At 35.0% G+C, this 26,178-nt stretch overlaps 1 protein-coding gene across 1 annotated transcript in view; it reads right to left on the bottom strand.

The window, feature by feature from the left end:
- Nucleotides 1-13,284, bottom strand: part of LOC148942265 (uncharacterized) — a 53,548-nt gene extending 40,264 nt beyond the window's left edge. The window contains 4 exon segments of the mRNA XM_089103275.1: nt 6,559-6,758; nt 7,286-7,631; nt 10,966-11,124; nt 13,164-13,284. Coding sequence (XP_088959401.1) covers nt 6,559-6,758; nt 7,286-7,631; nt 10,966-11,124; nt 13,164-13,284 — 826 coding nt within the window.
- Between the last annotated feature and the right edge of the window lie 12,894 nt (nt 13,285-26,178).

Raw genomic sequence — 26,178 nt, 5'->3', positions numbered from 1 at the left:
GGTGGCCTTATAATTTAGGTTGGATGAAACTGAAATCATCATTTGATGCCTTTTTTATGCTCTTTCATAATTCAATAATTGCTTATAATTGCATCTTGAGTCCTTAAATGGGCCCTGAATGTATTTTATATGAATTATAAAAGAGCATAAAAAAGAATAAAATTAAATTTTAAATTTCATCCTAGCTAAATTATAAGTCCCACGTCAAATTTACCATAAACTTTACCCCCCCCCCCCCCTAATGTGCAAATATATACCCTGAATTGTCAACTAGAAAATTTTGAATTGCCAAATTCAGCGCTATTTTTGTTGATGGCATTTGATAAACTTGAAATAATAGGAAAATAGTTTTAATTGAAAATCAAGTATTTTGCAGGTTAGGGTATAATTTCTTTGCAGGGTTACAAAAATGAAATACCTTTGGGGCCCCTTTAAGAGCTCAAGATGCAATTGGCAAAAGAACCCAATTATTGAATTATGAAAGAGCATAAAAAAAGACATCAAATGACATTTTCACTTTTGTCCAAGCTTATCCTATAGGGCAAACTAGAAATTTACCTACAAAGCTTTAAATTACCCAACCAGTAGCCCTATGATAAACCAAGGAGCCAAGCTCAACATAAGGAAACATGTAAAGAAAACAATTCTTACTCCCTACGGTGTAGAATAATCATAGCTGACACATTTTTTTTTTGGGGGGGGGAAATTCATCCTTATTTTAGCAGTTTTTCTAAGAAATTCATGAATTTTTTAGAACCTATATATTTACAGAGTATATACCCCCCCCCCCAACACAGAATGGTCAATATATACCAAATCATATTATTGAGTTAGGACTAAAGTGAATACACCATTTGATGCCTTTTTTTATGCTGATTACAAACATAATAAGCATTTCTATCGGAAATGAATTTCATCCCCCCCCCTATATATTTCAATTCAGGGTTAGTTTAGGTATAGCATATATACGGGGGGGGGGGGCTGAAATTCATTTCCAATGGAAATGCTTATTATTTTCGTAATCAGCATAAAAAAAGGCATTGAATGGTGTATTCACTTTATTTGAAACTGAATAATATGATTTGGTATATATTGACCCACAGAATTGCATCCTGAATCTAAACATAACATTCATTTACATCACAAATGAACTTTACCCCTAGGCCTATATTAGCCATAGGCTATGGTGGATGTCCCTAATGGGCTACACCTAGATAAATTGGTCAATATATACCAAATCATATTATTGAGTTAGGACTAAAGTGAATACACCATTCAATGCCTTTTTTATGCTGATTACTAATATAATAAGCATTTCTATTGGAAATGAATTTCAGCCCCCCCCCCCCGCTATATCGGCCCAGTACGGGTTTGGTTAGGTGTAGGCTATATAGGGGGGGGGGAGGGCTGAAATTCATTTCCGATAGAAATGCTTATTATATTCGTAATCAGCATAAAAAAAGCCATTGAATGGTGTATTCACTTTATTTGAAACTCAATAGGCCTAATATGATTTCGTAGATATTGACCGATAAATTAGGGGAGAGGGCATAACTGTAAAGGTTAGGAACGAACAGCTTTAAAGTATCAAAGAGAGAATTCAATTGTAGGCCAGCCACTCTAGCCTAATTATTCAGTGCTTCTTTCTAAGAAGTAGCCTAAGCCTATGTATGGTCTTTATGAATGACTAACAAAACTTACTTTTAATGTCTACACCTAAAAATAAACCCAAATGTCTGAATTCCAGTTAGAAATAAAAGAATCAAGCAGGTCAGTCTTCTCTCTAAAAATGGCTGATTTGTTTAAATGGCTAGGCACACGTAGCTGATTTCGGGAACCGATTTCGGCAATTTCAGGGTGTATTCCAGGTCACGTGATTCTAACTAATGATGGTAAGAGGCGGGGCTTAGTGACGTTTTTCGGGGATAAATCACAATTAATTATGTTCTAGACAAGGAATGTGCTAGGGCTTTAGAGCTTAAGGCATGTAATTAATCGTATTTAATGATTATCGCAAATTAATGATGATTAATCACCGAAAAACATCACTAAGCCCCGCCTCTTAGCATCAGTAATTATAATCACTCGACGTGGAAAATACCCTTGCGGAAATGGGTTCCCGAAATCAGCTACGTGTGCCTAGCCCTTAACAAAAAAAAGGCTATTTTGCAAATGGGGCCATCTATATTTGGTCGATTATAGTTAACATAGTTTTCGGTTCACATTGACATAATTTTCAGGCTACGTTTATTAAAAGCCGCCAACATTTTTCTGACTTTTATTAAATCGCTAAGATGTTCCATATTTTGACAAGATAGGATTTAAAGAAAATCAGAGGACCTGAATTTGACTTCTTACAAGTATTTCTTTGTTATGCTCTGATCAGTGGTTTAAGGACTCTGATGAGATTGTCATCAGATTTCTCTAATATTCTGCTTACAGTTAACTATAAGATCTAAGCACTTTGATAAAGCGAAAACCGATAACATGTGCAGAAATTGTAGAATCTTAGATTTGCAATCTTTGCACTTGGTTGGGTAGAATAACGGGACTTTAATTATCTCCGATATTTGTAATGGAAAAATAAATGAATTCTTCATGGATTTTGGAGTTCAAAGTGCAATGATGTTTGAAAATTACCTTACCCTGTCCTCTTGCCATTTTTGAATCTCCTGGTCCTGCAACCCTTTCTTTTCTCTCTTCATTATCACACCGTACCTATGCTTTCATTCCAGACATCATACACGCCACGTTTCTTTTTTACTCTCTTTATTGTAATTAGCTATTCTTCGACTTATTCAGGGCTTTAAATTAATATGTTGCTTTGGCAATACATCAATCTGACATCTTCAAGAGCTTTTCCGAAGGTCTGGCCTAAGATTTGAGTCACGCTTCCCTTTTAAAAACATATCTCTATATTTTAATAAACTAACCCTTTGCTGTCAAATTACAACCCAAATCTATGAACTCTTTTTAGGACTCAGACGAATTCCCTCGGACTCAACCCTTCTCGCTAAATATTTTTAGTACTTCTTTTCTAAATACATGCTTGTCCTATCAACAAGAGGCTATCACTTGTTTATTCATTCTGCCAACAACACAATATCATCCTCAAAATATTACTTGGATTTTACCAGCACTGAATTTGTTCAAATTCAGAAACTTAAGTGCTTCTTTTCTCAATACACGCTTGTCCTATCAACAAAATGCTATCGCTTGTTCATCGATTATGCTACTAAAACCATATCATCCTCAAACATTAGCACAATATATATCCATTTTTTATGGATGGGGGTTCAACCATAATCAAGGAGCAGTCTAATATAGAGGATTCTAAAACAGCCAAAAAATAGAAAACATGAAAAGTTTGATTCAACCATGTTGGGGGAAACATTGAATGTATTTATTCAACGGAAAAACCAACAAAAATTTCACAAAATTTAACAACATAACACATCAACACTGTTCTTGCAAGCTACGAACTTTTTTTTTATACTTTTTCCACTGTTAGTACAAATTTATGAACTTCATTCAGCTACGTTTTGTAACGAATTAATTTGTCTAGTTCTTATTCATGACCACTTGAGCAGAAACAACTTAATAAAGAAACATTGCAAAACATTAGAAAATATATCTCCGTTCTATGACTCTCCTCTATTCCTCAGCTTATTCCCACTAGGGTTCATAAGATGGAGCCCGTTTGTAGGTTGCTAGAAATCGTGTTTAACCTGGGGGGGGTCAACCATAATGAAGCAGCAGTTGAACATATAGGATTCTAAAACAACAAAAAAAAAGAAAACATAAAAAGTTTGGTTCAACCATGTTGGGGGAAACATTGAATGTATTTATTCAACGGAAAAACTAAAAACAAATTCACAAGATTTAACAACATAACAAATCAACACTGTTCTTGCAAGCTACCAACTTTTTTTTATACTTTTTCCACTACTAGTACACATTTATGAACTTCATTCAGCTAATAATAAGCAATCTCCTATATAAGAGATTGTTTAAATCATTTTTTAAGTTCATTAATCATTTTTCAAGCGTAAATAATTTTTTAGGAATATGTCTACCCTTCATTGAATAAAATAAATAAAAACTTCCTTCGACTCAAAGCACGAAGCAACACTAAAAATTAAAACTAACAAAAAAAGTACCATATTCGAGGGGGACTGCCCTCATTTCAATACCTTGCTCTTCACTTTGAAGTTTTCAGTACTTTTAAAATATCTTCTAATTCTAATCGAACGGCCCAACCTTTATATTTCATGAGACGGTCATAAGTAACTGGGAAAAAACGTCAAACTTTAGGATAAAAAGTGAAGTATTGAGGAGGGAGGAGCCCGTCTCATATACAGAATAACTCCTGTTCTTTTAAGTTTTAGTACTGCTCCTACTTTTCAGTTGGAAAAATCTGTCTTTTGTTTGTTTAATTTTGATCATTTCTTCAAATAATGCCCGGAAATCCGCTTCCCTCCTCTGTGAAAAATAAAATTTTCTACAGAGAAAAATTCTGAGTCTGTTGATCTTTGAATCAATTTTTTGGAAGTATTTAAGGACTTGTGATAGTCTCAAACTGATGAAAGACTCAAACAGTCTATCAGTTTGGTGAGCCATTTGAAAGTGATTGAATATCAAAAAGATGATTCAAAGATAAAATTAAATTTTCTTAGAACCCAACAATAACTCGGAGAACAGAAGATTGAGTGGCTATTAAATATGCAAGCGAAGCAAGGCTAATGCAAGCAAATATACGCTTGCATTAATTTGTTATTCTACAAACACTAGGACTTATTTCAGACGAAAGAAATTCAACAGAAGACGGCTCTGATGCTTTTTGTAACAATGGCTGTCCAGTTCTTGCTTACTCTAGAAATAAAGAGCAGTATCTTTGGTCCGACATATAATGCATCCAAGCAATTCAAATACTTCACTTGTACCACACTGCGAATATTGATATATAAATATAGTTTTTTTACAAAATACCGTTTTATTCAAACAAGTTGAAAGGTCCAACCACAGCCATCGAGGCAAGGATTGTGACCTATGCAATTCCTCAAGCGTTTAAACATAGTATTTTTTTTATCGGGACGGGGGCGATTTTAACCTTTGGTTCCCAAAAAAGTGAATGGCAGTCAGGTAAGACTTTCATTGACTATTGAAATAAATAATAGCAAACTATTTTCATTCAGATTGTCAAAATGGGTTAAAATGAGAAGTTGGCTTAAGGTTTTAAGTTTAGCTTTAAGGGAAAGATGAGGGGGATTATCACTAATCAACTGCAACATGCAAACGCAACTATAACAACTGCTATTTCTATTGGGACTGCTACTAAGGCTAAGTAAAATAAGAAATTTTAGGTAACATCAAAAGGAAGTTGGACTCAATCAAAATATGCAGTTTGCAAAGAGTGTTTCAGAAGGATGTATCAACAATATGTTAGGAACAAATTAAAAAAATATGTAAAAATTTTCAGGGCATGATGAGGATTTTCAACAAATCTATTTAGACTTTCAGGAATGAATATCAGCACATATAGTAATGGTTAATCCATATTCAGATATATTTTCAGTAATCTATGTTATGATGGTGATTTTTTTTATATTGCGAGAAATAAAAACACCTACCTCGAAATAAGGATTGTTTTCAAGAAAGCATAAATTATATTCTGGTCTCTCGAAGGCATGAGCAAGGAGGAGGGGGGGCTCCCATATTCATGCAGCATGGGCACTTATTTTAGATCAACTAATTGGTTTTACATTTTTTTTTTGTAAATTTGTTCCCCTGGCTGCATTTTTCAAACAATAAGATTTTAAAAAAGGAAAAATATTACAGGCAAATTTTCGAGAGCCCCCCTCTAAAATAATAATATGGCTAGTATATGTACTAATTTCACAATTTAGTTGGCTATTAACGATTTATGTTGGTAAGACTATCATTTTTTTTCTTAGTTTTCAAACCATTTGAAGATAAAGCTTTTTGACATTTTTGAACCTAATTTATTTACAAACTACCACTTTTTATTTCTTTTTTTTGTGCACTAAGGTAAGAACCATGCCCCAAAGGACCTTGTTTTTTTTTTTAAAGTTTCGATACTTTAAAATTCAGATAATCTTGCATTTTAAACTCGGAAGAATTCTTTTTGTGTCGAAATTACCCATTTAAATAGATATTTTACCAGATAGTAGTAATTGAAGGAAAAATAGGCACCAGAAAAGTATAAAATAGGCACTAGCTCTACTCCTGTATTTTTAAAAATGCAACAATTCATGGAGATCAAGCCTTACTTGTCAAAGAATAAGAAAAACCAAAGAATTTTCACTGAACTAAAGTAAAGCGTTAGTTCAGGTCTGAGAATTAGCTTGTGTGGGGCAGCTTTAATTCTTCAAGGTCTATCCCAATTTCTGTCAATAAATATCACTGGTCCATCAAAATTTTTGATTGTTAGCTATAAACTATCCCACTTCTATCTAGAATGGGTTGTTAGGTGTTAATTCAGAGACGAATTATCTGAAAATGTTCTTTTGAATTAATTGCATTTGAATGTTTTCTCACCTGTATGAAGTCTTCGTTGGATATTCAAATAGCTTGACAAAGAAAGGCATTTATTACCCATCTCACATTCTAATAGCTTCTCACCTGTATGCACAATTTGATGCCTGTTCAAATTTTTTGGTCTAGAAAAACATGTATTACAAATATCACACTTAAATGGCCTCATACCTGTATGCACAATTTGATGCTCCTTCAAATGGCTTGAATGAAAAAAGACTTTCTTACATATTTCACATTCAAATGGCTTCTTACTTGTATGCACTATTTGGTGCCTATTCAAATGGCTTGATCTAGAAAAACATTTCTTACACAGATGACATTTAAACGGCCTCTCACCTGTATGCACAATTTGATACATTTTCAAATGACATGGTGAAAAAAGCACTTCTTACTTGTATCACACTTAAATGGACCCTCACCTGTATGCAAAATTTGATGCTCCTTCAAAGAGCTTGATGCAGAAAAGCATTTCTTACATAGATTACAATCATATATTTTTTTTTCTTTGTGTATACTTTTATGTGTTACTAATTTTCTGTGCTTTTTACTTTGCAACTATGTTTTCTGATCTTCTACTCCCTTGTCCTCAGATTACGATTTTAATGAATTTGATTAGCCGCTTCAGACCGATTCTGTGAAACAACTAGCAATTCATTTTGATGCAGGTCTAGTTCAGATATTTTTGGCAAAAAGTAACCTTGTAACACTAGACTTTGTCTCATATCACCAATAGATTCTCTTAAACAAATTAGATTCTCTTTTGGCACATTTCATTGTCTCTCCCATTTTGTGTTCCTTGAAATGAACAACAAAATTGCTGTAATCACAAACTATTGTAGGGCAGACATAACACTCTATTGGTAACAGCTCTTCACAACCAGTGTCATTGTGAATATCTAAAATTAAACGGGATTTCCCTGTTTTTCCACAGGTGCTGCAACGCCAGATTCCAACTTTTAATTCTTCAATATACTTCTCTGTCAGTTTTTTCACCATAACAATTGGTTTTGGGCCTAAGTCTATTGACTGACTCACATAATCAGACCTACACGCAGTAGAATGCATCATCCCAGCTGTAAAACAATTAAATTAAATTTTTTTACTGAACTTAATAAAATGAGAAAACCGAAGAAATTGGCATTATAACAATTAGGGCCGGCCAATATTATTAGACCAATATGGGGGTCAGTGTCATTATCATATATCGAAAAACAAATGTCCTGGGGAACAGAGCGACCAGCTCAGTCGGACTGTAGCGGAGATAGCAGCAGAGGTAAGTCAAATGAAGTCAAAGTGTAGCTGTTGTTAATAAACACCTGATGCAGCAATATTCTAAATGTATGGTGGGTTAAAAAACGTATAACTTCTACCAAAACAACTAAAAGGAATACAATAGACCCTATATTTCTGTTTAATGAATGTTCACTTGTGTGGGTAAAAGATCCAAGATTTAATCGATTAAAACCATGACATCTTGTCAGGGGCACAGCTAAGGCGGAGGGTTCCAAGGTGTCGGTGCCACGTGTCAACATCTTGAAAACTTTACCTATTTACACTGTCTTCGCATTTGTCGGCAAACTGGACGATTCTGTCGACATATTCTTTAAATATCTTCTCCAAACATAAAAAATTCACATCATACAATAAAAACTTGTTTATTTATAAAATTAATATAAATTAAAAAAATAATCTGAAAAGAATCACTAAACTAAACTTAAAGAAAGCCAAAACTACAGAACTAAAAGTAATAATCTTACTAACACATGAAAAAAAAAATAAGAAAAATAAAACTGCATTTTTAATTGCAAATCACTATTTTAGTTTTTTCACGAACATTTACAGTAATTTATTAAATATCCTCAGTGCATAGACATGTACCCAAAGATTTTTTTTAATGATCTAACTCTTTTACTCTGCCCAACTCAAGTTAGTAAGCCCGACACTTTTTTGTATTTGTGGTATATATCAGACTTATCTTCTTCCTATAGCCCATAATTGGGTAACTGGAAGCCCTGTGTTCACTAAATTGGCTGAAAAAGGTTTTCCCAGTCCTAGTTACGGCTATATTTCTAATACAGGTAAGGCCATGTTCAGAAGCGGGGGGTTCGGGGGTTTGAACCCTCCCTCCCCCGAAATGTTTGTCCGGCTCGCAAAAACGTAGCAAAATGAATATAAACAAATCTTTTAGTCGTTTTTTTTAACCCCTCCCCCCCCAGAAAAAATATTTTTGCAAGAATTCAGTTTAAACTCTTTAGTTTTATTTATAGAACGAATAATTTTCTGGTATATATTTAACCATGTGGTAAATAATTTTCAAAAAAATATTTTTGGTAATTATTAAATAAAAAATATCTTATTAACATGAACGAGCAATGTTTTAATGGGGGGTTCGGAACCCCCAATAAGTGTAGAGAAGAGGAGGGAGGGGGGAGTGACAAGAAAGACGTAAAAAGGTGATGCATAGAAAAGTTTCGATAACTAATGGTTTCCTCAAGCACCCTCCATGCTGTAGGTCCATCTATCTCCATATCATTCAAGATTAGTTTTGTAGGATTCAAATAAAAAGATAATGCGAAAGTGAACGATCAAATGGACACTCTGGGGGTATACCCAAGCATAGGCGAGCAGAGGGGTTGATTAAGACAGGGTCTATTAAATTACTACTACTATTACAACTCTCCGCCCCAGCAAGCTACTTGAGGCCAAAACAGCTACGCACGCTCCTCCATACCAATCTATTTAAAACCTCTATATTTACAACCTCCAAAGAAGTTCCCATTCCTATACATCCTTCTGTAAAGTTTTTTTTTACTGTATTAATCTAAAAATAAAATTTTTAAAGTTTTTACACTCGGTCTTCATTCACTCTGAGAATGACTGTTCAGTAATTTTAATTAGCCCCCCCTCCTCCCAATCCTGTGCAAAGGTTTTGCGTTCATTTTGGAAAAAACCAAACAAAAAGAGCACACAAACTAGCAGAGGAGATTATAGTACCCGAGGAGTTAAAAATAGGATAGATCACATGCTCCAAAGTTGAATTTATCTTTATTTAATTTATTTCCCTTTTGTCTTTAATTTCAGTTTTTTATTTCTTCTTTTTTGTTGTCGTTTTACTCATTTTATCCAGTCTAAATTTGCAAAAACTATATGTCACGCAAACAGTCTTAAAAGTCACCAGACAAAAATGGCTTCAACAATTTCTATTAAGAAATAAAATTAAAAGATAAATTGGAAACCAGTTTATAACCCCCACCCTTGACTGACAATCTTCGATATCACTTGGATATCAATCATGGATATCATTACTGTATATCACTATTCCTAATAGACAACGCAGCTTCTAAAACTAGTTAAAGAATTTAATCAGTTTTTAAACTTTTTATCAATCTTGGATGATCTTGGGTACAAACGTGGATAAACCGATATCAACCTTGGATATCAATACTCTATATCACTATTTCTAATAGACAATGGAGCTTCTAAAACTTGTTATTGAAATCTAAAATCGTTTTTGTTAAGAGAGCAAGCTTTCATAGCCCCCCGTCCCTTATGCAAACTCCCTCCTAGGCCAACTGTCTATTGCCATTTGTTTGATTAACACAGAAAATATCGAGGTCTAAGCAATTTGTCCCCGATTTTCCTGTACCTTGCTTCTATTGTTGCGATAAAGTAACACATCCCTAATATCCATTCCAAAAAAATATTACATGTCCTACCTGAACTTGAGGTCTCCTCAACTACGAGGGACTTTAGGCTATTTTCAAAATCATAAAACAATTATATATTATTTCAAGCCATTGCTCTGTAAAATAAATATAGTTTTTAAGAGATACTTTTGGTTTCTCATCGACATTGTATTTAAGGAATATTAGGGTCTTTTTTTAAAATTCCAAGAAATAGGTTGTTTAATAAAACATTTTAGGTCCATTGAATTAAAAAAAAAAAAATTATTTTTGAGTGAGCATTCACAGATAAATGATCTTCACGAGACAGCTGAATATTTTGGTAACGGCGAGTTAGCTTAACACCGAAAGCACTTGACAAATATTATCAAGATTATCATTTATTATTGATAAACTGATAATAAACTACAAGAGGGGGCTTTCTCAAATTTTAAAGAGTTTTGAAGAAAAAGAAAGTCACCATTTGAAAAAAAGTGCCAGACAAGCCACAATAATTTATGTCGTTTTAAGTTGAATTCTACAATTATTTATATTCAGTCTTTTTTTAGTTGAATCATGTTTGGGAGAAACTTAGCGTTCAGCTTAAAAAATTAGAAAATATAAGTGCAGTAATTAGCTTCATCTTCTTAAAAATAAAAAATAACCGAGAGAAAATCAGTCTATTATTATTCCTTGGAACAAAATCTTTCCTTTGTCATTAAAAGCAATGTTTGTTTAATTATACGTTCGTTGTCACTATCCACTTCCAAGGAGTCGGATTCTAGAAGTGACGAGGAAAGGCTGGGTGAAACACGCCCAGTGAAACTTTGATGTTCTGGTGAAAGAGAAGAATTTGAAGTTTCCATTCGTGTTTCAGCAGCACTTGTTGAATGATCTTCAACACCTGCAACAACAAACAAAAATAAAAAACTTCAAATGCTATAAAAATATAAACATAACAAATTACTCAGAAACAAAGAAGCTCCCAAACAAAATAAAGCCACAAAAACAGATAACAAAATTTCAAAGTGGTAAAACAAGAGCCTCGAACAAACTCAAGAGTGAAAATCAAAACATTATACCAATAAATCCCAATAATTACCTCCTTTTTGACAAATTTCAATAATGAAATAGTTTATAAAGCGTTCTTCTGTTAAGAAAAAGAAAACATAAAATTTGAATATGCACTTGATCAGCCCTTTGTTCAAATAAACAAGAGCTATTAGAAATTGTTTGATCCAAGTTTATCTAAATTTAAGTTAGTGACAGCAAAGCGTAGTTGACTTTTTTCACAAGGTTAGTAACATGGTAGCTGAACGAACAGTTATTATTGAAAGTCACACCAAGAATAATTGCAGCTGAAGTGGTAGAGAACCAGGGTTCAGGACAAGCTACGTCCCTTTTAAGCTTATCAAAGCGCATCACTTTTGTTCCATTGACGTTAATTTTAAGTCTATTATTCCTGCACTAATCAGAGAAACTGCCTTTCAATTCACTTTGGAACTGGGGTATTGCTTTGGATTTATCCACGACAAATTTGAGCAAGGCGGACAGATCATCGACGAATTTAAAGAGTTCATCAAAGTCAAAAAGAACGTAGTTGATCAGTCAAGAACAGTAAGGCAGCCAGCTTGTTACACTAGGATCACCACACGTTATGTCAGCCCATTCAGAGTTGATATCTCCAGCAAGAAGCGCAAATACACTCAGGTGACGGCTTCTGAGGAAATCGACTATCAACACCAGAGTCTGTTTTCTAGCCCCCATTTGTTTCAGGTTTTGTACAGTATTGATATGGAATATTAAATCGAAAGTTTTACGGTAATTAGTGAGCAGGAGGTCTAATACGGTGTTTCCCTCGTCTTAACATTCAGTTATCAGGTGATAGACGCAGTCGAGGTCCTAGGTAGGGTTGATTTTTTTCGAACACACATACTGAAAAGGATTTAGAAAAGGGTTGATTTACGTCAACAGTTTACGGTACATAAATTGCGCAACTACCTTGCGAGATTCGGAGTTATTGAATTGGACTGAGTTGTTCACATGATTTCGGATACTTCACTTCAGGTATAACCCGGACATATGCTCTCTTTCATGCTTGAGGGAAGATTTGATCTCTGAAGGACTCGTTTATTACTGACGCCAAAGGTTTAGCCAGGAATGGTGCATATTCAATTAGAAGTTTGACTGACCTTTCTCCGGAATGCGGAGCAGAGTTCTTGTTTAACTTCAGCAGTTCCCTACAAATTGCATATTCAGGTATCTCAGCTATCTGGTAGTCTGAAAGGTCAGCTGTGAGACTTTCGACATCTGTTTTGGTGATTGGTAAGTAAGTTGAACATATATTTGCGAAGAATTTGTTAACTTCGGGTGACGATAGAAGAGTTCCATCGTATTTTTGTACCTTCAGGTCACTGCTAACCAGATAGTCGTTTGACCTGTGAGTGCCATTTTAGGGGGTTATTGTTTGAATAATTTACCCAGACAGAATGAAACCCAGAGAGCACACAAATATCAGTCTACAAATTTGGAAAATTAGATATAACAAGATGCAGGAACAAATTCAAGAGTGATAAATTTGATTGTTACGAACCGGGTTTCAGAAATTTGGAGTTTTATTCACAGATTTTCATATTAAGTAGTTAATGTTTGTGAATAGAAACAGATTAATACTCACTCAAAACTAGAGTGACAAATTAATTGGCACTTTTTCAACATTGTACAACTTTGAACTTACGTAAAATCGTGTGTGCAAAATTAAATCTCAAAGTCGTTTTGTGTTTAACGTCAGTAACACAATTAATGTAATTACAAAACTTTCAGTTATTCCATTAGAATATATATATACAGTTTTTTCTTTATAATACCAAAAAAAGATCGTTGGAACAAATGCTTTTTTTATCATTAAAAACTGATTCAGTAACAATATTTTATTAATTATACCTTGGCCATCTGTATCAACTTCTTGAGAATCAAATTCTAGAAATGACGTGGAAATCCTAGGTAAAAGAGCCTCAGGGAGATTTCGATGTTCTGCTGATAGACAAGAATTTAAAGTTTCCATAAGGGGTTTAGCAGCACTTGTTTAAGGACATGCAACACCTGCAATAAAAAGCAAAAATAACAAGGAAAAGAAACCCTTAAAAGCTATGAAAATACAGTCTCGACAAATTACTCAACCACTTAAACAATGAGCCTCCAAAACCCAAGAAGGGAAAAAAAACAGATAGCAAAATTTTTAAACGGTTGCAGAATGAAACCTTCGAACAAAACTGAAGAGTGATTATCTAAACATTATTTCAATAAATTTCAATAATTACCTTCCTTTTCACAAATTTTTGGTATAATTTAAAAAACATTCTTCTTTTAAAAAACATAAAATAGGAAAATTTGAATTTGCAATTAATCAAACTTTAGTTCAAATGAACAATAGCTATAAGACATTGTTTGTTCCAAGAGTTTTTGTTTCCTAATGTTTTGAGCTAGACAACAGCGGATAAATTACGCAAAAAAAAAAAAAAAAAACACTGACGGTAAGTCTTTTGTTGGATATGCCCAAAGTGCAGGGTTAACTTATACAAGTGGGAACTGGCACTAGTGTCTACAAAAAAAAACTATCAACACCATCTAGTGTCTGGTATAATAAAAATCAAGTTGGAATAAAAATCAAGTTTAAAAAAAAGAAAAAAACATCCGAAAGAATATATTTATTTATTTAATATAGTATTACCTATAAAAATGCCACTTTTTTTGTCACTGGTTTTCAAGTTTATTTCAAACAATTATTCAATATTGAGAACTGATGCATATATTAAATGAGATAACTACATAATTAAAGATTGTCTTAGTATTAAGAAAATCAGTAAACACATTACACAAAACAGTTTGTAATTGCCATTAGAAGTAGTCATAGAAGAGCTTTCCGTTACTCACCAAATACTTGAACGCAAGAGCAATTATTTTTGGGAAAGTACCACACACAGCATATCGTCAGTCGGAATTCAAAATGACGTATCTCCATATCACACTGGAGTGGCCTCGACTCTTTCGTTTTTTGTCTACTTTCAATTTTTTTCAATAAAAAGTACTAGAAAAATCCGGTTTTCAAACGCACCAAAAGAAGTATTTTTCTAATTCTAGGAGGATTTATACCCCCTGGATTTCAATAGAATTTCATATCAAAAACAAAAAAAGACTTTCGGTTATATTATTATAGCAAAGTAAGACTTGTTATGCATCCCTATTTTGATAATGAAAAAAAAATTGTTCTACACACAAACAAAAAGCTTTTTAATTCACTGGCACAAAATGAATCCTGTAATTTATTCGAGCAGATTATTTTTAACAAATTAATGATCTTAAATAGGATTTCTGAAACTCCATTTTCTGATTGTTTTAAAAGCTTAATACGTCGTGTTAAATCAGGAAAACAATAAACAGATTTATATCTTAATTCAGAAAGAAATATAAACACTATATTTTATACTTTATATAAATGTAAACACTTAAGTTCTGAGCTTTATACCAAAGTTCAGCAAAAAAAATTGTAATTCAACCGCATTTTCCACAATTTTTTCCAAACATTTAATAATATAAAAACAAGCTTCGATGACATAAATGCTTACAATAAAAATTTAGATTTGAAAATACACGGGCTCAGCCTCCAGATAAAGAAAAATAAACTACTGGCTATTTTAAGCAAAAAGTAAGGATCAACAATAAAACTTAAACGAACAGAAATTATTCCGTATATGAAAGGTGCTGTTCTCTTCTCAACTCCTTTCTCTTTACACTAAAGTTTGACTCTTTTTCGCAACTCTACTTTTTAAACTAATAAAAACTTTAGCATAAAGAACGAGGCACTGAGGAGGGGACAGCCCCTTTCATGTACTGAATAATTTCTATTCGTTTTAAGTTTTAATGTCGCTCCTTACTTTCAGTTTAAAAAACTTGTTTTGTTTTTAATTTAAGTTATAAACGTTTTCAACTAATGCATGTTAGAATTTGGCTCATAGTACAGGTTAAAGCAGGATTAAAACTAAATTTGCATATTAATTTTGGAAGATTTTTTCCGTATATGAAGGATTGTCCCCTCTTCATTACCTTGTTCTTTACACTAAAGCAGTTAGCACTTTTAAAAAAGCTTTCTATTCTAATTAAAGAGCCCCTGTGTTTTAGTAAACGCAATTAAAAGATTGATACAAACAGTCAAACTTTAGCGTAAAGAGCAAGGTGTTAAGGAGGGGGCAACATTTCATATATTGAGGGGGCAACCTTCCCCCTCATGGAAAAGTGATTTGCTGAAATTACATAAGTCAAACTTCCCCCCGTCATATTTTCTCCCGACAGTTCCATCCTCGCTGAGAATCCCCCTCCCAGTAAAATTGCTTACAGACGAATCAGTCTGAAAATTCTCCTTAGCGTTCTTTTATTTGAATAAGACTATAATTTCTATTCAATTTCTAGATCACTCCAGAAACTCCCCCTTTTGTCGAAATTATTTCCCAGAAATCAGAACATGGGAAAAACAGCCTCCGAATAATTCCGCTATAACATCTCCAAATGAAAAATTAGCGGAAACCGTAATGCTTCCGGGCCAGCACTGATATTTTTAATAATTTAGTATTTGTTATTAAAATATTTGTAATATTCAATGCTACTACTACTACTAACAACTCATCACAGCACCAAGCCAAACCGCCAAAAAAGCTACAAAAACAGCAACGCGCACTCCTCTTCCGTCCCAATCTATTCAAACCCTCCCTATTTACACCCTTCCAGGAAGTTTCGATTTCATTTCAATCTTCATTTATGACATCCTCCCACCCCAACCGCGGATGACCTGCTCTCCGTTTAGCCCTAAGAGGCTAGCTTAAAAGGACAATCTCTGGCAATCGCTCATCCATCATCCAATGAACATATTCTAACCAGCTAATCTTTTCTCTCACTATAGCCCTATAAAATGCTATTGGAAAACACTTTTCGTACACCTTACTGTTAAATACGGGTTTACAGCGTATTTCACAGCATAGTGTTAAATACAAAATACGATTAGTCACTTGGGTACACATAACACTCCGTAAATAATTTTACGGGAAAATATATAGGAAATATTGATCCGATTTTCATTGCCTTTTTATATCCCCTCTGCATTCTGATAATAAAACAAGGTGTGGTGAACTTTAAAAAAAATGACCTTGGATTGTCACTCAAACGTATATATACTGACATTTATATTTTAAGGTTTTTAAAAATTTTTCATTAATGTAAGTTAGAAAGGTTAAAACATTTCAAAACTATTTTTTGTTTTCATTAAAGGACAATGTGTGTTGTGGTATTGAGAAGTAATAAGGGCTATCAGCCCTACTCATGTTAATTTTTCCTTTTTTTGAGTTTTACTCGGCATTCTATTGTAATTTCTGTTCGTTTTGAGTTTTATTCATTTACTGATAGTGATTAGTGAAATTTTTACATTTGGAAGATTAGTTCACCTTATTTTTGCACATTCTTGGCTTAAAGGAGCTATTTACTTTCATATGAAACACTTGTCTTGTGGAAAAAGTTTTTTTAATTAATTTCTGTTCGTTTTTTAGTGACATAGTCTACTTCATTAAAAAAAATTACTGTATATTGTATTGCATATATATAATATTTTATATGGAAAAAAAACATTGATAAATTTTTTCGTTACCCAACGTCAATTTTTTATCTTCACTTATTCCTAGCCTTAATGACTTAGTCTTCTTAACATTTATTTTCAGACCTATTCTAGTACCCAGAACTCGCAAAACCTCTGAAAGTTCATTCATTTTGCTCATATTTTAATAAAATATACTTAAATCATCAGCATAATTTAGGTTTATGAGATTTTTTCTCCCCATTTGATTGCATGGCCTCCCATTTTCTTTCCTCTGCTTCTTAAGACAAAATCCATCAAAATGATACATATAAAGGGGGATACCATACAAGCATAAAACCTTTACTAAAGCTTTAAAAACCTTATTGTTTTAAACAATAGTTGTGAAAAAAAACTTTCATATACGGAATAATTTATTTTCGTTTTAAGTTTTAACGTCGCTCCTTACTTTCAGTTAAAAAAAACTTGTTTTTTATTTAATTTCTCAAAGTTTTTGAACTAATACAGGTTTTGATTTTGGCTCACCGTACATGAGTAGTTAAAATGAAATTTGCATATTAATTTTACTTATTTTTACTAAATGGCTTTCTCGAAACCTTGATATGATGATTTTGAGAAAAAAGGGGCGTAGGAGGAAGTCTAGTTACCCTTAAATTTTTTTGGTTACTCAAAAAGGGCACTAAAACTTTTAATTTTATTTACGAACGTTTTTATTAGTAATAAATATAACTAAGTTACAAATTAACTCACGTAACGAACTTTTATATTCGTATATATTTGTTCCGTATATTAGGGGGTTCGCCCCCTAGTCAATACCTCACTGTTTACGCTAAAGTTCAAATTTTGTTCTAATTCTTTCAGAATGACCCCTTACTCACAAATAAAGGCTGTTAATTAGAATAAATAGCCCTGATGAATGTGCTAAGAAAAACTTTAGCGTAAAGAACGAGGTATTGACTAGGGGGCAAACCAAATCATCATACACGTAATAATTTCTATTCGTTTAAAAATTTGATGTTGCTCCTTACTTTCAGTTGAAAACCTGTTTTTTTATCTAATTTCTGATCTTTTTTTTGAAATAATGCTAAGAAATCTGAATCCCCCTTCATAACAATGTCTCTTCCCCCATGGAAAGATCCTCCCGCGTAACACCCGACACGACCATCCCCCTACTACCAGAAAAAATCCCTCCTGAAAATTTCTGTATCATAGGCAGCGCGCTAGCGCTGCCTAAGTAAAGAACGATGTGGGCACAATGTGTTGTTTTTTGGTTCTTTATATCCGGGCACTTCGTAACGAAGGAGTTGTCGTAGAAACTTCGAAAAGGGCTCATTCAATTGGAAATTGGGGTGGCTAGTTCCCTTTTTAATAGTCGAAAGTGATTGGAGGGCAACTAGCACCCCCCACGCCCATCATTCCCCCAAACACATTCAATCAAAATTTTGAGATATCAATTTTGTTCAGCGTAGTTGATTTCCAGATAGAAAATATGTTTTCGAGGAGAACACTCCCCCACAACACTTAAGGCAAGGGTTTTAAGTTATGCCCTGGGGGCATATAAGAAGGCGTTGTCGTGGAAACTTCAAAATAGGCTCATTCGAATGGAAATTCAAAGGGCTAGTACCCTTTTTAATAGTCAAAAGTGATTGGAGGGAAACTAGCCCCCCCCACCCACGCCCATCATTCCCCCAAATACATCCAATCAAAATTTTGAGATAGCCATTTTGTTCAGCGTAGTTGATTTCCAGATAGAAAATATGTTTTTGAGGAGGACACTCCTCCACAATCCTTAGGGCAAGAGTTTTAAGTTATTCCCTGGGGGCATATAAGGTTTTTATAGAAGGTGCTGTCGTAGAAACTTCAAAACAGGGTCATTCGATTGGAAATTCAAAGGGCTAGTGCCCTTTATAATAGTCGAAAGTGATTGGAGGGCAACTAGCCCCCTCCAGCCTAAAATTCTCCAGAATGAATCCAATCAAAATTTTTCGAATATTGTTTTGGTTAATGTCACGAATTTCCAGTTGGAAATTAGGTTTATTAGGTTGAAACTCGTCAACAGCCACTAGGACAATAGTTTTAAGTTACGACCTGGGGGCACATAAGATTTTTATAGAAGGTGTTGTTGTAGAAACTTCTAAATAAAACTCATTCGATTGGAAATTCAAATGGCTAGGAACCTTTTTAATAGTCGAAAGTGATTGAAGGGGAACTAGCCCCCCTCCCCCCCCCACGCCCATCATTCCCCCAAACACATTCAATAAAAATTTTGCGATAGCCATTTTGTTCAGCGTAGTTGATTTCCAGATATAAAATGTGTTTTTGAGGAGGATACTCCCAAACAACCCTCAGGGCAAGGGCTGTGAGTTATGCCCTGGGGGCATATAAGGTTTTTATAGAAGGTGTAGTCTTAGAAACTTCAAAAAAGGCTCATTCGATTGGAAATTCAAAGTGCTAGTGCCCTCTTTAATAGTCGAAAGTGATTGGAGGGCAACTAGCCCCTCCCCCACGCCCATCATTCCCCCAAACACATCCCATTAAAATTTTGAGATAGCTATTTTGTTCGGCATAGTTGATTTCCAGATAGAAAATATGTTTTTGAGGAGGACACTCCCCCAAAACCCTCAGGGCAAGTGTTTTTAAGTTATGCCCTGAGGGCATATAAGGTTTTTATAGAAGGCGCTATTGTAAAAACTTCAAAAACGACTCCTTCAAGTGGAAATTCGAAGGATTAGTGCCCTTTTTAATAGTCAACAATGATTAGAGGGCATCTAGCCCCCCCCCATCACTCATCATTCCCCCAATTACATCCAATCAAAATTTTGGGATAGCCATTTTGTTCAGCGTAGTTGATTTCCAGATAGAAAATATGGTTTTGAGGAGGACACCCCCCCACAACCCTCAGGGCAAGGGTTTAAAGGTATGCCCTGGGGGCATATAAGATTTTTATAGAAGACGTTGTCGTAGAAACTTCAAAACAGGATCTATCGATTTGAAACTGAATGGGCTAGTGCCATTTTTAATAGTCAACAGTGATTGGAGGGCACCTAGCCCCCCCCCACGCCCATCTGTCCCCAAAAAACATCCCCTAAAAATTGTGAGACAGCCACTTTGTTCAGCGTAGTTGATTTCCAGATAGAAAATATGTTTTTGAGGAAGACACTCCCCCACAACCCTCAGGGCAAGGGTTTTATGTTAGACCCTGGGGACATATAAAGTTTTTATAGAAGGCGTTGTCATAGAAACTTCAAGAAAGGCTCATTCAATTGGAAATTCAGAGGGCTAGTGCCCTTTATAATAGTCGAAAGTGATTGGAGGGCAACTAGCCCCCCCACGCCCATCATTCCCCCAAACACATTCAATCAAAATTTTGCGCTAGCTATTTTGTTCAGCGTAGTTGATTTCCAGATAGAAAATATGTTTTTGAGGAGGACTCTCCCACACAACCCTCAGGGCAAGGGTTTTAAGTTATGCCCTGGGGGCATATACGGTTTTTATAGAAGGCGTTGTTGTTGAAACTTCAAAACAGGCTCATTCGATTGGAAATTCAAAGGGCCAGTACCCTTTTTAATAGTCGAAAGTTATGGAGGGTAACTAGCCCCCCCCCCTACCCCCATCATTACCCCAAACACATCCAATCAAAATTTTGAGATAGCCATTTTGTTCAGCGTGGTTGTTTTCCAGGTAGAAAATATATTTTTGAGGAGGATACTCCCTCACAACCCTCAGGACAAGGGTTTTAAGTTATGCCCTGGGGGTGATCAAGGTTTTTATAGGAAACGTTATTTTAGAAACTTAAAAGCAGGCTTATTCGATTGCAAATTTAAACGGCTAGTACCATTCTCAATATTCGACACTGATCAGAAAGCACTTAGCCCTTCCCCCATGCCTATAATTCCCCCAAACATATCCAAAAAAAATTGTGAGATAGCCATTTTGTTCAGCATACTTGATTTTCAGATAGAAAATGTGTTTTTGAGGAGGACACTCCCCCACAACCATCAGGGCAAGGCTTTTGAGTTTTGCCCTGGGGGCATATAAGGTTTTTATAGAAGGTGTTGTCTTAGTAACTTCAAAACAGGCTCATTCGATTGGAAATTCAACGGGCTAGTACCCTTTTTAATAGTCGAAAGTGATTGGAGGGCGACTAGCCCCCCCCCACGCCCATCATTCCCCCAAATACATCCAATCAAAATTTTGGGATAGCCATCAAAATTTCAAAATTTTTGGATTCAGCTTAGTTGATTTCCAGATAGAAAATATGTTTTGAGGAGGACACTCCCCCACACCCCTCAGGGCAAGTGTTTTAAGTTATGCCCTGGAGGTATATAAGGTTTTTATAGAATACATTGTTGTATAAACTTGAAAACAGGCTCATTCGATTGGAAATTCAAAGGGCTAGTACCCTTTTAATAGTCGAAAGTGATTGGAGGGCAACTAGCCCCCCTTCCCCACGCCCATCATTATCCAAAACACATCCAATCAAAATTTTGAGATAGCCATTTTGTTCAGCATAGTTGTTTTCCAGATAGAAAATATGTTTTTAGGAGGATACTCCCTCACAACCCTCAGGGCAAGGGTTTTAAGTTATGGCCTGGGGGCATATAAGGGTTTTACAGAAGGCGTTGTTGTAGAAACTTCAAAACAGGCTCATTCGATCGGAAATTCAAAGGACTAGTGTCCTTTTCAAGAGTTGAAATTGATTTAATGTAAACTCGCCCCCCCCCCACGCTCATTAGTCCCCCAAACACATCCTATCCAAATTTTTGAGGCTGCCATTTTATTCAACGTAGTTTTAACTTTTGTAAATTAGGTGTTTGAGGACGACACCCTCAGGACAAGGGTTGTAATTTATGCCTTGGGGGCATATAAAGTTTTTATAGAACGCGTTGTTGTAGAAACTTCAAAAAGGGCTCATTTGATTAGAAATTGAAATGGCTTGGGCCCTTTTTAATAGTCGAAAGTAATTGGAAGCAACTGAACACCCCTTCAACGCCCACCATTTCCCAAACACATCCAATCAAAATTTTGACATAGCCATTTAGTTCCGCGCAGTTAAAGTTCAGGAAATTATACCTTTGAGCAGGACACTCCCCCCACAGTCTTCAAAGCAAGGGTTATAAGTTATGCCCTGGGGGTATATAAGTTTTTATTGAAATCTTTGTCATAGAAACTTGAAAAAGGGCTCATTCGATTGGAAATTCAAAGGTCTAATGCCCTTTTTAATAGTCGAAAGTGATTGGAGGGCAACTATCCCCCCTGTCTCGTCCACCTTTTCCCCAAACACATCCAATCAACATTTTTAGGTAGCCTCTTTGATCAGTGTTGTGGATTCCCAGATAGAAGTTATATTTTTGAGGAGGACACTCCTCCAAAGCCCTCGGGGTCAGGGTCGTAAGTAATGCCCAAGGGGTTTTTAAGGTTTATACTTAACGTGTTGTCGTAGAAACATCAAAAATGGCTCATTCGATTGGGAATTGAAATGGCTAGTGCCCTTTTTAATAGTCGAAAGTGATTGGAAGGCAACAAACACCCCTTCCAAGCCTACCATTTCCCCAAACATATCCGATCAAAATTTTTTGATGCCCATTTTGTTCGACGAAGTTTAAACTTCAGGAAATTATACCTTTGATTAGGACACTCTCCCCATAGTCTTCAGGGCAAGGGTTATAAGTTATACCCTGGGGACATATAAGGTTTTTATTGAAATGGGCAACTAACCCCCTTTAATGCCCACAATTTCCCCAAACACATCCAATCAAAATTTTGAGATATCCATTTTGTTCAACATAGTCGAAAGTTCTGGAAATTAGGTCTTTTAGGATAAAAACCCCATTAGAGCTTTCAGTGCAAGGGTTGTAATTTGTGCCCTGGGGGCATATAAGGTTTATATAGAAAGTTGTTGTAGAAATTTCAAAAAGGGCTCAGTTGATTGGAAATTGAAATTGCCCTTTTCAATAGTCGAAAGTGAGTGGAGAGTAATTAACCCCCTCTCACGCCCTCCATTTCCCCAAACACATTCAACCAAAGCTTAGAGATAACCATTTTGTTCAACGTAGTTGAAAGTTCTGGAAATTATGCATTTAAGGATGACAAACCCCCGAGAGTCCCCAGGGCAAAGGTTGTAAGCTATTCCAAGGGGGCATATAAGGTTTTTAATGATAGAGTTGTCGTAAAAACTTCAAAAGGGGCTCATTCAATTGGAAATTGAGAGGGATACTGCCCTTTTTAATAGTTGAAAGTGATTAGACGGTAACTAACCCCTCTATCACGCTCACCATTCCCCCAAACACATCGAATCAAAATTTTCAGATAGCCCTTTTTTTCAACGTAGTAGAAAGTTCTTGAAATTAGATCTCTGAGGATGACAACCCCACCACCCCGCCCTCAGGGAGATGGTTGTAAGTTATCCCCTGGGGGCATATATATGGTTTTTATTGAAAGCGTTGTCGTAGAAACTTTGAAAGGGCTCATTTGATTGGAAATTAAAAGGGCTAGTGCCTTTTTTAATAGTTGAAAGTGGTTGGAGAAAGACTAACGCCCCTCTCACGCCCACCATTTCCCCAGACACATCCAATCAAAATTTTGAGATAGCCATTTTGTATAACGTAGTTGAAGGTTCTGGAAATTAGGTCTTAAAGGATGACAACCACCCTCACAGCCCTTAGGGTAAGGTTTGTAACGTGTCCCCCGGAGGCGTATAAGTTGATTATAGGAAGCACTGGTCTAAAAAGCTAAACAAGGCTCTTTCAATTTAAATTTCACAAGCTATGTACCGTTTTTAATAGTCAGAAGTATTTGGGAGACTTGAAACTTTTATAGTAAAGATCTTTATGGGTTTAATGCATTATTTTGTTCTTGTTATTGTTGTTTAGACCAGGGCACTTCGTATCAAAGGAGTTGTCGTAGGAACTTCAAAAAGAACTTCAAAAGGACTGATAGTCGAAAGTGATTGGACGGAAACTAATCCCCCTCCCACGCCCACCCTCTCATTTGACTTTATGTTTAAAAACTAAATGTTGCCATAAGATTAAATCCAAATGCACTGTGTTAATGCTAAATCCCAATAAGGCATCTCAGCAGTATCCCAAGAACGACTGAGGGTATTATGTTCGAACTTTCGGGGCTGCTTCTTCTCTTAATATTTAACCAAATCAATATAGCGTAAGTGTATCCAAGCTATCAAAGAAAGTAAACAGATTTTTTTTTGCGAATGGTATCCAGTTTTTTATTTCATGTCAACTAGAGAAGGTATGAAACTTATTTAAACACTACTAATTGTGGCCATATTTGTAAGAGGGTGTCTGGTACCAAATATTACGGAAAATTGTTGTTCAGCATACAAATAGAATGGAAAAATGTAAAATCTTAAAATATGAAAAGATTTAAAGTATTGTTTTTTTTTCTCCGAAAAGATTATGTCAATATAAAACGAACAGAAAATTAATAAAAAAAAACTTTTTCCAAAAAACAAGTTTTTCAAAGAAAAGTAAAGAATTCCATTAAACAAAAAATGAGCAAAAATAAAAATCAAATAATCTGCCAAGCGTGAAACTACCAAAAATCAGCGTCGATAAATAAATGAAACCCAAAACGAACAGAAATTACAATAAATAACCGAGTCAAACTCAAAACAAGCAGAAATTAGCTTAACTTGGGCTCAAAACCCCAAAGCCTTTCCAAAACCAGAACATAATTTGCACTTTACTGAATAAAATACAAATGAATGAGCATTGTCAGTTTAATATACATATACTGATATTTAGTAATCAAAATCTTAATATTATTTGATTTATTAAAGTTATAAAAGTAAAAACATTTATTTTTTTTCATTAAAGTGCAAATTATGATCTGGCCTTGGGATGGCATAGGGGTTTTGAGCCCAACTTATGTTAAATTCTGCTCTTTTGGAGTTTGACTCGGTTATTTATTGTAATTTCTGCTCGTTTTGGGTTTCATTTATTTATCGATGCTGATTTGTGGTAGTTTCACGCTTGGTAGATTTTTTGGTTGTAGTTTTGCTAATTTTTTGTTTAATGGAGTTCTTTACTTTTCTTTGAAAAACTTATTTTGTGGAAAAAGTTTTTAATTAATACTTCCCAATAACCAATACTATATGTCAAAATTGGGCAAAGTTCACAACGTTCAGACCTCCCCCCGGGGACTGTGGGGATTAAAGTCATCGTCAAAGACAGTAATTAAATTTTGCGACCCTGTTGAACAAAAAGGGTATCTCAAAATTTTGATCGGGTGACTTTTGGAAAAAAATGAGCGTGGTAGGGGGCCTATATGCCATTCATTTTCTGTCACTTAAAAATGGCACTAGAACTTTTAATTTCCATTTGAATGAGCCCTCCCCCGATATTTTAGGACCACTAGGTTGATACAATCACCCCTGAAAAAAAACAACAAACAAACAAAAAAACAAATAAACACACATCCGTGGTCTTTCTTCTAGCAAAAAAAAACAAAAAAAAACAACAGAATTCCACATTTTTGCTGATAGGAGCTTGAAACCTCTACAGTAGAGTTCTCTGATACGCTGAATTTGATGGTATAATTTTCAATAAGATTCTACGACTTTTAGGGGGTGTTCTCCACTTTTTTTCGAAAATAAGGCAAATTTTCTCAGGCTCGTAATTTTTGATAGGTAAGACTAAACTTGAAATTAGCATAAAAATATGATTCTTTTATGTATCTATTGCTATCAAAATTCCGTTTTTTAGAGTTTCGATTACTGTTGAGCCGGGTCGCTCCTTACTTACAGTTCGTTACCACAAACTGTTTGAAAATGAACAAATAGTATTCATATTATTAATACCATACCAGCCTAAACAAGACTTATTAGCTTCCTTATTCATCATGAGCCCTACTCCATGTCTATGTACCCCATCCTTCCTGCCTGATTAAACAAATTCTATATCATCTAATGTCACGCTTCTTACCCCTTGGATATGAGTTTCTGGAACTCTTAACAAGTCCAGTTCAAATCGTCTGAATTCGTCAGTCAAAATATCGATACGATAATTATTTTTTAACGTCAAAACCATTCCGAAAGTTTGAATTTTCATGTTCTATAAATCACTGAAATCATTTTGGCCTCAGGAAAAGCAATGGTTCCGGATAGCAATGCAGGACGGGGACCAATATATCTTCTCAAGTCTGAACTGAAACGCTGAAGCTGGCTTAAAGCCGGACAGCAAAAAGTCCCAGGGACCTCTAGTATGAAGGACGGCTTTGCATAATCCTGGGCCTATTTTTTGTTACAACATGGTTTTCAGCACTTAGCGATGCTCTTCTATCGAAAAGAGTAAAAATCCTGAA

The sequence above is a fragment of the Artemia sp. Qi Xiang Cuo genome, chromosome 17 (genome assembly GCF_049724085.1).
Source record: "Artemia sp. Qi Xiang Cuo chromosome 17, ASM4972408v1, whole genome shotgun sequence".
NCBI classification, from domain to species: domain Eukaryota; kingdom Metazoa; phylum Arthropoda; class Branchiopoda; order Anostraca; family Artemiidae; genus Artemia; species Artemia sp. Qi Xiang Cuo.
The sequence above is the reverse complement of the archived record's forward strand: the minus strand, read 5'-3'. Positions and strand labels throughout refer to the sequence as shown.